The following is a 12,618-nucleotide window of genomic DNA, read 5'->3' on the forward strand; positions in this document are numbered from 1 at the left end:
TGCTAAAGCTTCCAGGCAAGATACCAAGTCCAGTCTACCCCTTTTAGCTGCTTCTGACTTTGTATCCCCCCCCTGGCTTTTTGAGGGCATTTAATTTTCCTGCCCCAGGCTGGTCTGGGGACTGTCCCCATGCCCCAGGAGAGGGCTGGCAGTGGAAGCCCAGAGATGGCAGGACAGGGTCACAGAGCTGGGCTGATCCAGGGACCAGCACGTGCTGCTGGGCCATGTCTCCCTGGGAAAAGGGCCTCAGACCAGCACTCAACTGGGAGCACTCGGCTGAGAAAATTCTCTGCTAAAAATAGCAGCAGATGATGTTTAAGGAGAAAAACAAGTCAGGGTCTGGGAGAAGTTTGTTCCCAGATATGTGGCTAATTCAGCTCCCTCAGGACAAGTAATCTTTTAACCCCTCCGTGCCAAGGCTTGTTTCTGCTCTATTAAACAGACTTGCCCCGGTCAGGAATCCAGGCTGGGCTGAGCCAGCATGGGTTTTGTCCTCTTTACTCTGACACAGCATTTCTCCCTTCCCTCTCCCCCTGCTCATTTACACTGGCATCTTCCTAATAGCTGTGTGTGTCATGCTTTTCATCTTTATCTGTCTGTGACTTCACTCGGGCTCCCTTTAATTCCCCGGTGTGCTTCCTAAGAAAATAATCTCCCCTGAACCCAACCCAGGTTGGCAGCCTGTGCTTGCTGGGGCTGATGTTAACAAGGGAAGTCTTTTCAGATCTGCTGCTGTGATCCAGGGCTAAAATCCCATCTCTGGGCCTGCACATGTCTCGCTGAGTGCCTTTCCCCCGTTGTGGGGCTGCGTTCTTTGTTCTGACGGATCCGCTGCAAAGCTTCAAAGCTGCCTGGCGGAGGCCAGCCCCACCTCTCCTGGCTGGAATGACGGCAGTGGGATCACTGTGAGCTCTTGGTCTGCTCTCAGGCAGCTGGGGATGTTCCCTGGGTGCCTGCAGCCGGGCTCCTGCAGCGTTCATTTGTTCGTGTTCTGTGCGGCGCGTTAGCGAGACAATTGCGGTTTGTACCCGGGGCTAGAATTACACGCACGCGGAGGAAAAAGGCAAAAATTACACTGTAAAATTGGAGGAAATGTTCTTAAAACGAGAGCTGCTTTCAGTCTTGTCATAAATGATTTCTCTGTGTGCTTGCTCACGCCCTCTCCTGTTCCCTTCTCCAGCCTACTCCCGGCTCTTGGCTCTGATGACTGCTGCTCTCTTCCCAACTCCCATTTTCCACAGGAAGATGACATGGTTGGTCTTCAATAAGCAGAACCTTGGATCCCTGTTTTGCTGGTCAAGCTCTAGGCTGGAGGAGAAGGGAGGATCAGGAGATTAGAGTCACAGACAGAGGAATAGAGGATTATAGGCTAAACCCCTGCAAGTCTCTGTATTGATGGTTGGGACACAGCCAGACACTAAGGAGCACTGCAAAGCCTGGTGCTGATAGCATATCCGCTTATTTCCTGTCTTTGCATTGCAGGCAGCTTCTGAGATGAGTGTGTCCTCATCAAAAGCCAGGGTCAGGCAGGTACCGAGCATCCCAGCTCCCAGGGAAGTCAAATACCTGCTGAGATCAAGTCTGTGCCTCGGCTGGCGCTCAGCCTGGAAAACGTCACCGTGCCTTCTGAGATTCTCAGCAATCCCTGAGTCAAATTCCCACATGAGCCAAAAATAAAGGAACTTGCCCCCTTTCCCACTGCAGTTCATTCCCTCTCCCTGACACTGGCCATAGATCCCTGTCACTCCTCCTGACCTCGCTCTGTCCTGGATTTCATCCCCCAGCACCTGCCTGCTGCCAGGAGAGCCCTGCAGGGAGGAAGGGAGAGGACAGCAGGAACACCATTGCCCTGGCTCTTGTGATAGTTATCTGCTGGTTCCCTCCCACTTTGCACTAATTTGGTACCAGCATCTGCCACTTTGGGGAGGAAGGGGACGTGCTGAAGTGAGATATAACGTAGGATGTGCCTGCATGGCAGTTCCTAGGCTGAGGAAACAATGGAAGGCAAGTGGGAATAGGCAGGAAGGGTTGGTTTCAAATCTGCCCTGTGTGGAAGTTGCCACTGATCCCCAGTGCTCTCCATCTTTGTTCTGGGGTTTGGTTTGCTGCTGCAAGGCATTCTCATCTGGCAAACAGGTCACAGAGTGGCATATCCCCTGCTACCTGAGACAGCGTGGGCCTTTGCTCTCGCTGTGATTTCCATTCCTCGTTTTTTTCCTCCAGTGAACTGGAACTGTACATCCTTGCTGAGTTACAGGGGATGCTGAATGTGGAGGGGCTGAGGCTCAGCTGAGAAGGGTGCAGCACCTGGGCAGATGGAAATGATGGGGGGGAAACACTGCACGGGGGACCCTCATCTTCCTCAGGGTTCAGGGGCCAGGCCAGCTGCATCCCTGGGCTTTTCACACCCTAAAGCAGAGGTGGGGATGAGCTGCTCTCCTGGGATCCCCTCATGACCCATTTTTTGCACTGATTTCCCTGGTGTTGGCTGTGAGCCAGCCCAGTTTGAAGGTGTAATTAGGCTGCCCATTTGTTAATGAAAATGGCAAGACCAGCACTGAGCACATCCTGGCTGGTTTGATGCATTCCTGGCCAAGTGATCTGGATTTCTCCAGGTTTTTTTTTGCCAAAACCTTGGTACAGCTCCAAGGAGAAGCTCTCCTGCCTCAGAGCCACACAGCAAGGCCACCTGCCCCTGTTTTTCCCTCCTGGAGACTCAGCCTAACAGTGGAAGCCCAAAGCATCAGTGTGAGGGGCTTGACCTCAGAGGCCAGCAGCAAGGCAAAGAAGTGGTCTGGGCAGGATTTAATCCCCTGGCAGAAGCTCCATGCCCTATTCCCTGTTGCTCACACAAGAGAAATAAGGCTTCCAGTTCAGCCTCAGGTTTGTTGGGAAGGAAGAAGCAGTTCAGGAATGCAGGGAATGGTAATAACAGCTTTCCTCTTCATATTTCCTTTCTGTTCCCCTCCACTACCCTCCATCCCTGATTTTGAGGGGCAATTTCCAACTCTTTCCATCTTCTCTCTGAGCTGAAGTTGGCCTGAAGTATATTCCAGAAAGAGATGCAATCTGACATGCTGGAAACTCTGGAGCCCTTGCTGCTTCCATCCTAATCTCTTTTAAGTATTGGGTATTAGTCATGCACACAAATATTGCTTCCTTCCCGACTCGCACGTACAGTCAGTCCTCTCCAGGAGCAGAGCCAGAGCCCAGGGGATGAGCTTGGGAAAACAGGAGAGCTGGGCTCAGATCAGGCTCAGATTAAGATGTTGGGCAAGGCTTGTACAGCCACATCTGCAGGGTATTAAATGTAGTATAAATGTATAAAAGTATTAATTCTTCTCCTTGCTGGCAGTGAGGGTCCCTTTGTGGGGCTGGTACCTCCAGCCACCTCTGTTGGGACAGAGGAAACCCCATTTTAATAAAATGGAGTCATTTCTGTGAAGGTGCAGATCTGCAGGACCTGAACATCTCATCTGTACCCACGCTGCAATGCCACAGCAGACAAAGGTTGTGAAACTCTGAGCTGCAGAAGCCCTGATCAGATGGTGATTTGAGACAGTCTGTCTGCAGCTGCACCCCAGCATGATGAAACCAGGCTTGGGGAAACCATCAGAAAGCTCTGTGTGGTCTTCCCAGGCAACACCTACGCTCCCCTGCCTGCCTGGGAGACAGCAGGGATGTTTGGCTGCAGAAGGAGCTGCTTTTGACCTGAGAGGGTTCCATATCTCCTTGAGAGCAACCTGTTCCACTCCTCAGGGTGGGTGTGCTTTGCTGTCTGGTTAGGTGCTAGAACAGTAAATCCTCCTGTCCAAAAGGGAGGGGAAAAAAAACAAAAAACAAAGAAGAAAAGAAGGGGGAGGAAAGAAAAAACTAGAAAAGAAAAAGAAAAGAAAAAGCCTGTGTGCATGGCCTGGGTACTAATGAGCCCTCTCTGCAGCAAATGCAGTCAGGTCTTTAAGGTCCCAGTTTAAGTCAGAGGATTTAAATCAGGAGATTTAAACAGGTTAAGATTTTGTTCCAGAACTGCACGTACCCTGTTTGAAGTCAGGCATCTCCTCACTTTCTGTACTGGTGAGCAGGAAGAGAGTGAATTAAAGGCAAAATCCCAAGTTCTTACACCTTGAGGTGAATGAGAATACCCGGGAGTGTTCACACAGCTTCATCCTGTGGGGTCCTGCTCCTGCTGGGACCACCAGAGACCCCCTCATGGTCAGCATTTCACGAGAGAGAGCCAGGAGTGAGCTCCCTAGGAGAGGAGGAAAGCAAAGCCCAGAGCTGAGTGGATGCCAAACACTGCTCTGTGAGGCTGCTGTGCCTTCTCTGGGTTAATTCTGCCTCATGCTCCCTGCCCAGGCGGGCACATCTCTGTTGGGAGGTGGCTGTCAGAGAGCTGGCACCCTGTTAGAGGAGCAGGACAAGCCTTGTATCTTAAAATAAGTCATGCTGGTCTATGATAGCTGGTAAAAATAAAGCCTTCCTTGCACAAGCAGCTATAACAGCACAGAGGATTTACGACTGAGTGGGTTTTTTCCAGGGTGGGCTGGCCACAGTCTGGTGATGGCCTTTTTATAACTGTTATCAGCTCCCACACAGACCAGGTCCATCTGTTACTTAATTTGAACGGAGACACTCCTAAGCTTTTGTTCACTAATCTCTCGCTGCACGTCTACATTGTTCCTCCAGCAGGGCAGCCCACCCCGGAGTCAAGGCTGAGATCAGGGAGGTGCTATGGAAAAATGGAATAAAAAAGGCATGTGGCTTGCTGGGATCATGCTCCAAGGGCTTTCAACCTGACACTTAGGGGCCAGAGGGAGCACCACCAGCTCCCTGGGCTGGAGGAGAGGAGTGCAAGTTAAGACTGAGTGCTACAAAACATTTATTCACCCTTTTTAACTCCAGTCCTTATCTGTCACAAGTACGTTTGCTGTTCCTGAAGTTCCACACAGAGATGGTTGGGCAAAGAAAGCCCAAAAAACTTGACCAAACAGTGCCTGAGACACTCTGGTCTCTCCTTCCTGTGCCATGCTGTGTTGTCTGTCCTGCACCACCTGGCACGAGTCTGATTGTGGAATTGTAATGAGATGTGCTGGGAATAGAGATGAGGGGGATAAAGAACCTGCAGCCCTGGGAGACAAAAGGATGGGTATTTCCAGGCAGATGGTCAGATGTTCCTGAAAGGGCTTATGGTGATTTCCTCAAAATAAGCTGAGGGCAGGAGCACAGCCTCCCCTCTCCTTGTCTTACCTAGTCCAGCTCTGCATGGCCTCCTCTGCTCTTCCTCTGGAAGTTTCCCACACATTTCACAGTCAGCTTCCTCCTGCTGCACACACCCTGCTAGAGAGGCAGGGCCAGCCCTGGGGACAGCCTGGCTGCCCTTCCCAGCTCCCCTGTGCTGCTCTGTGCCTGGGCTGTGCTGGCCTTGTCACTGCTGCTCCTGGCAGCGAGGATGGAGGGATGGATGGATGGATGGATGGATGATGGATGGATGGATGGATGATGGATGGATGGATGGATGATGGATGGATGATGGATGATGGATGGATGATGGATGGATGGATGGATGGATGGATGGGTGGATGGATGGATGGATGGATGGATGGATGGATGGATGGATGATGGATGGATGGATGGATGGATGGATGGATGGATGGATGGATGGATGATGGATGGATGGATGATGGATGAATGATGGATGGATGGATGGATGGATGGATGGATGGATGGATGGATGATGGATGGATGGATGATGGATGAATGATGGATGGATGGATGATGGATGGATGGATGATGGATGAATGATGGATGGATGGATGGATGGATGGATGAATGATGGATGGATGGATGGATGGATGGATGGATGGATGGATGGATGGATGGATGATGGATGATGGATGGATGGATGAATGATGGATGGATGGATGGATGGATGGATGGATGGATGATGGATGGATGGATGATGGATGATTAATGGATGGATGATGGATGGATGAATGATGGATGATGGATGGATGATGGATGGATGGATGATGGATGGATGATGGATGGATGGATGGATGGATGGATGGATGGATGGATGATGGATGGATGATGGATGATGGATGGATGGATGGATGATGAATGGATGGATGGATGGATGGATGGATGATGGATGGATGGATGGATAGATGGATGGATGGATGGATGGATGATGGATGATGGATGATGGAGGATGGATGGATGGATGGATGGATGGATGGATGGATGGATGGATGGATGGATGGATGATGGAGGCATGGATGCTCCAGGGCACCTCCAGACAGGCAATCCTAAGGGTGCTGACATGTAGAGGGTTCATCTGACATGTTCTAACACCCCACAACAAATCACTCATTCCTGCTGTACCAAGTAAGCACCAGAAAGCAGAGGTGCTTAACAAGACTTGTGGTTTATCACAACATTGCCACATGGCTCAGGCATGCTTTGAATTGCAAATTGAACAAGGGCTTAGTGATGATGGACACCTCGAGCATATTTTTGTTGCTCTGGTGGGCAGGTGTTTAAATACAGCTGCGTGGTTTTGTACTGCCTGTGCCTGACAGTGCATTAACTAAAATTACTGTATCAGATAACTGCGAGCGCGGCATCGAGCGAGGCTGCAGCACAGGATGCTGCCAGCAACTTCTCCCAAACTCTCCTGGTCATCCTCTCACTTTCCCTATAACACAATAGCTCACCTCCTCTTCAGATTTCTGCCTAGAGCTTTCAAACAGGCATTGGGAGGGAAGGAGATGGAAGGTCAGGCTTGGCTTTGAACAGTAAAAAGGAGATTTAATGCACGGAGTCGCCTATAAAGCTGCTTTTTTTTCTTCAGTATAGCATTTTAAAATGATTCAGATACCATGAGTCACAGTAACAAGCATGGGCTGGATCTCTTTAGCTGAAAAAAAAAATTAAAAAGTGCCATAAGAATATGCTATAGACTTCAATGCCTTGTCCTGGATTCTATTTTGGAGAACTGATGACATTTGGGATTCAGCCATATGTCTGGCTGAGTCTGCAGAGCTGGTAGGTATTCAAGGGGGTAGAACATACAGATCTGGTTGAATTTGGGATTTTACAGCCTATAGAGACCTGGTAGGAACTGGGAGATGCAGCACATAAGGATCTGGTGGGAATTCAGGGATGTGGAACATACGGCTGTGGTGGGTGCGTGTGCTGTGGCACACATGCTGCTCTGGAGAGGGAAAGCAATTCCAGCTGTTCTCCAAACCCTGGGTGCTGAGGCCTTTGAAGTGAGATTTACATAACACAAACCCTTTGCTGCTTATTTGTGCTGGGTTGGAAGGAGCCTAAAGGAACACCTTTTAGAAGGTGGCTAAGCACTAATGATGATTTAACACAAAACAAAACAAAGAGACAACCCTTGCCAGCAGAGCAAGGTTCCAGAAAGGCATTCCTCTCTTGCTGTACAGTCTGTATGGTCAGTTCAGGTTTTTGTTTTGCTTTGCTGTCACCTTCTTTTAATTTAGAACATGCCACTTGCAGTATTCTGCCACACAGACAGGAATAAATCAGCCTCAGCAGTGATTTAAGCAGCCACATTGATCTCTGCCCACGGTCAATACACGTAATAATGTCAGAACCTCTCACACAGTCTCCAAGGACTCAGCTTCTGTCTAAAATTTGTTGTCATCCTGCTTTGTGCCTGAGGGATAGACCTGAATCTCCTGTGTTTAGTGGGTGAGAAAAAGCCTGCTGTGAGCAGTTTCTGAGAAATGAGATGGGGCTGGAGTCTGGCAGAGTCCCACTGTCCTGGAGTGAATATTTCTAGAGCCATAACTCCCTCAGAGCCACACAACTCTGTGGTTTTACTGTCCCACCTTCAGCTGAGCTGATACTCTAACTACAGCAGATGTGGGACTATTGCCATGACTATTTGATGGGACAGCATTTTTTCAGAAAAAGATACTGTGCAAGCAAGAACCTGTAACAAAACTAAAACTGGTCCAGAGCAGGAGGCCAGCCAGCATCCCCTCAGATCAGCTGAGTGCCCAGTGAAATTCTTGGTTCCAGAAGCAGCAATCTCACAGCATAGACAGTCAAACACTGTTTCACTGCTGTTGGAATCATGTCTGAAGATTTCAAAAGGATTTTCCCAAAATTGTGCCTTGTCTTGTGGGGATGAGCAGCTTCCTGTGCTCTGGGGGTTTGCTGGGGTCAGTGGAATCTGTTCATGCTCCCCAGGATCAGAGCTCCAGACACAACACCTGGAGGATCAAGGGACTTTTTACAAAAAAAGTGACAGGACAAGGGGGAATGGATTCCAACTGCCAGAGAATAGGAGTGGATTGGATATTAGAACAAATTCCCCCCTGTGAGGGTGGGCAGGGCTGGCACAGGGTGCCCAGAGCAGCTGTGGCTGCCCCTGGATCCCTGGAAGTGTCCAAGGCCAGGCTGGAACAACCTGGGACAGTGAGAGATGTCCCTGCCATGGGATATGATGGCACTGGAGGATCCTGAAGGTCCCTTCCAACCCAAACCATTCCATGGTTCTGTGATGAGCAGAGGGAAAGGAAAGCATTGGCACAATTCCCTGCTTTCAGGGGGTAGGTCTGGAAGCAGCAACTCTTATGAAAATGGACTCTGCTTTCAAACAAACGTGCAGAAATTACTGCTTAGACCAGCTCCTGGCTGGAGAGAACCAAAGTTCAGAGCTCTGTCAGCTCAGTTCAATACTGGATTTCTCCCAAATGCTGCATGACTCCAGTGCTGCAGGGGGAAGGGTGGAAAAGTTCCTGCTAGGAGCAGTTTTGGCTGGGCCAGCTCCTAGTTAGAATCAGTGGTGGCTTTTGTGTGAGAAACAATGATTTTGGACACAAAGGCAGCTTTCTAAACCTTGCCAAACTCCAGCTCTCCCATGTGGTCTTTGGGGTGCCAGCACCAGGAAAGTGTCAGCATTTAACAAACCACGAGGAATAGGAACCAGCAGGGAACATTTCAGCATTGCTGGAAGGGTTTGGGGTGTTGGAGGCCCTCAGGCTCTCAGTGGGAGTGACTTTGCAGCTCTTGGGTGTTTCTCAGGCTGCTGCCTTGCCACTCCCCAGAGGGATGTTGTCCCTGCACTGCCAATCTCTGCCCAAAAGCTTTCCCCTCTGAAAGCCAGCACAGGAATCTCCAGCTGTGTCGTGATGCTGGAGAGCATTCCTTTCTCCATCTCCCTCCAGCTGCCTTTTCTGCTTTCTATCCATGTTTGTTGTGCTTTTTACTCCTAACCTTTAGCTACATCTCATGTCCCTGAGGTAACATTTTCCATAATTTTTAACCTGCTGTTTGATCAATGCCCAGCAAGCTCAGTGGGGATCTCCCTTAGATTTCCACAAACTTCTGGTGGGATTTGTCACAGCAGAGCTGCTCGTGTGGCCATGGCAGCTGATTGTTTTGGCACTGATTGCAGCATGGAGCAGCCTGGTTTGGCAGCACCATGAGAGGAGGAGAACCAGAACACCCAGTTCAGAATACCCCTGTCTGCTTGGAACTCCCTGCTTGTTTCCCTGTCCCTCTGCAGAGTTGTTGGTGAATTGTGCATCCAGCAGAGCCTGAGTGCTGTTGATACCTGCCCTGGTGGAGTGCAAGCAGAAGGGACATGGAAGGCAGATTTTTCAAAGTAAAGTAATGCGCAAAAGAAGGAAGATGACTGGATTAATTGGGAACATTTTGGTGACAGAGCAGGAAGGGAACAAGCAAGTTTGTGTTGCTGAGCTTTGTCCCCAGTGTGGGTCTGGCTGGAGCTCTACCCACAGATCTGAACTCCTGTTTTGTCCTTTTGTGATTTACTGCCTCACAATTCACACTACCACACTTGCAGGACTTGCCAGTGTAATCAGCATTTGTTAGAGGCCCATTCCATCTCCCAGGAACTGGCTGGATCTCTGGAGCTTGGTCTGCTTCCTGCCTTCTCCTGACCATCAAGTTATTTTCCAAAACAAAACTTTCCCTCCTGCATTAGCACAGTTCCTTTCCCACCTAAATAAGCACAAGGCACAAGGAAATGGCTCGTGCTGGCACTGCCTTTGTGCCATTATGTTAATCCTCCTCTTTAATTGCTACTTCTAACAATTATATTTTCCTGTATTTACACCACAACTCCTAAATAAACTCAGTGCTGCTGGTAGGCAGGAAGAGGTTTTGTCTGGGGAAGTCAGTCCTTGGAGCTGGCCAGGATGATTCCTCAGCAGGCAGCCTGTTCCTAGCTGGGTGACTTATGAGCTGTGATATTTCTTATTACCTTCTGTTTGTTTTTCCAGGCTGCAGACTCTTGGCTGTGGAACTGACATCCAGCAACACCAAGCCTGTGGTGCAGGAATTCCAAAGTGAGTGCTGCCTGTGCTGCATCAGGCCAAACAAGAGAGGAAAATTTGGCTTATTGGTCACTGGTTCCTTAGAGCCTGGGACTTAGAGAAGTGCCTAAGAATATGGCTGTATCTCCCTGTTTAAATATATCTGTGTCTCCTTGTTTTAAATGTTTGTTAAGATCCTCTGCAAGCCATTGGCATTGCAAAGTCTCTGCCTAAGTGCTTTTTTGAACTGGGTCCCAAAAGAAGGAAAAGCATTGCTTTGCAATTAATACACACAGAGAGAAATGGATCTTTTCTCTTGGCCCTCAGATGTGCCCTGGGACACTGGCAAGGCTCCTCTCAGCCCTGCTGGGTGCCTGCTTCTGCAGGGGAGATGGATCCAGTGCCAGCTGCCAAGGGGACAGGGTTGGGTGGGTTTGTCCCCAGGAGTCCCTGTCCCAGCCCATCCCCAGGGGATGCTGATCCCTGACTCACGGTGTGGCTCTGCTCAGCAGCAGGACAGGCCTGTGCCTCACCCTGACTAAAGGTTTTGTTTGCCATAAGCCCCAGCCTGCAGAGAACAGGGTGTTCATTCCTCTCCATAGCTGATATCTGCTGGGCTATTGTTGTTGCTGGCCAAAATCCATCTCCCAATAGCTCCTGGAACCCAGCAGCGTTTCTGTTTGTGAGGCAGATGAAAGAGAAGGCTCTGCTTTGTGGGCAGCATCTCCTAATAAAACACTGAGGGAGAGTGCTCAAAGCAGAGCAAAAACACAGCTGCTTCCTATTAATCTGGGTTGCCTCCATTTCTCCTGCTAGGTGTTGAGCTGTCCTGCATCATTAAATCCACGGTGACGCCAGATCCCAGAATTGAGTGGAAGAAAATCCGAAATGGAGAAACCTCTTACGTTTTTTTTGGCAACAAAATGCAGGGTATGAAGATTCCTTGTTCTCAGGTTTCCAAAACAGTTCTCCAAACAGATTTAAGAAACAGGACAATGGGGAACAAACGGAGCTCAGCAGTTGAAGTGCAGGATGGAAAAGGAGCAGGATGTTTTTTTCCTCCCTGCCTCATTATTGACAGGTCACAGTAGGGAGCCACAGGGAGCTGGAGTGAGATCCTGGCCAGGAGATTTTTTTTTGGGTAAGAAAGGAATGATGCAGCTTTCCTTGTGTGGGTCCCAGCATGGTCAGTGGTGTCTGAGCTCTCAGGACCAGGCACTGACCCCTCCTGTCCTTCCATAGAACATCTGAGGGCTCCAGCTGCACCTCAGCAGGGATCTGTGTGTCCAGTGCTCTCTGCTGAGGCAGCACAGGCATTTGCAGCATCCTGGGAGCATTAGAAGCAGCCTCTCTGTCTTGATAGGAAAACTCCAGTGCCAGTAGGGCTTGACTCCATCTGGAATTACTCCAGCACTTCAGATGGCACCAAGAGCCACTTCCAAAGGAGGCAAGGCCTCAGGCTGTCCTGGAAGTTCGATTTTGCCACAGTTTTTGAGGTTTGGAGTGATGCTTTCCAGTTCATCCTCTGCCATGGTTGGCAGCTTTGGTTTCCCTTGGGGCTTTCAAGCATCGAGTTCCTTTGAGTTTCCTGAGATCAACCACTTAATTTATACCCCCAAAACGAGCCTTGAGCCATCAGCCTTCATTGCCATGCTTTTTTCCTCTCTCTTTCCTGCGTGTCAGGAGACTTTGCAACTCGGGCAGAGATCCTGAGCAGGACATCCCTGGTGATCAAGAACACCACGAGGATGGACACGGCCACGTACCGCTGCGAGGTGGCCGCGCCCTCGGACACCAAAACCATCGACGAGATAAACATCCAGCTCACTGTCCAAGGTACCAAACAGCAGGAACAGGAGCGGCTGTGCTTTGCAGAGTCCAAACAGTAACACTCTGGGAGGTTTAAAACCAGCTGGGAATAGTGGAAAGTTGGGATGGTTTTGCCTGAGAAAGCGGAGAATTCAGAAATTATTTGGTGGCACTCACCTGGTTTGTGTCTTCCCACAGTGAAACCCATGACTCCCAGATGCTCTGTGCCTAAAGCTGTCCCTGTTGGCAAGTCAGCCTCTCTTCACTGCCACGAGAACGAGGGTTTCCCCAAGTCCACCTACAGCTGGTACCGCAACAGCGAACCTCTGCCACCCGACAGCAAATCCAGCAAATCCCACAACTCCTCCTACACCCTGAACCCTGCCACAGGCACTCTGGTAATGCCCTGACACAGCTGATCAAGACTTGTTTGCCTGCTCAGGTTATCTTTAAGGTTGCTTGTAAATTCAGGAAAACATTGCCTGGCTTT

General features: G+C 49.8%; 1 protein-coding gene across 1 annotated transcript in view; it reads left to right on the forward strand.

Moving 5' to 3' along the window:
• Positions 1-12,618, forward strand: part of JAM3 (junctional adhesion molecule 3) — a 31,932-nt gene that overhangs the window by 14,117 nt on the left and 5,197 nt on the right. Inside the window, exons 2-5 of the mRNA XM_033081813.2 lie at positions 10,287-10,352; positions 11,136-11,249; positions 12,003-12,155; positions 12,327-12,526. Of these exons, the coding sequence (XP_032937704.1) occupies positions 10,287-10,352; positions 11,136-11,249; positions 12,003-12,155; positions 12,327-12,526 (533 nt within the window). The remainder of the gene's footprint in view (positions 1-10,286; positions 10,353-11,135; positions 11,250-12,002; positions 12,156-12,326; positions 12,527-12,618) is intronic.

This window comes from Catharus ustulatus, chromosome 28 (assembly GCF_009819885.2).
Source record: "Catharus ustulatus isolate bCatUst1 chromosome 28, bCatUst1.pri.v2, whole genome shotgun sequence".
Lineage (NCBI taxonomy): Eukaryota > Metazoa > Chordata > Aves > Passeriformes > Turdidae > Catharus > Catharus ustulatus.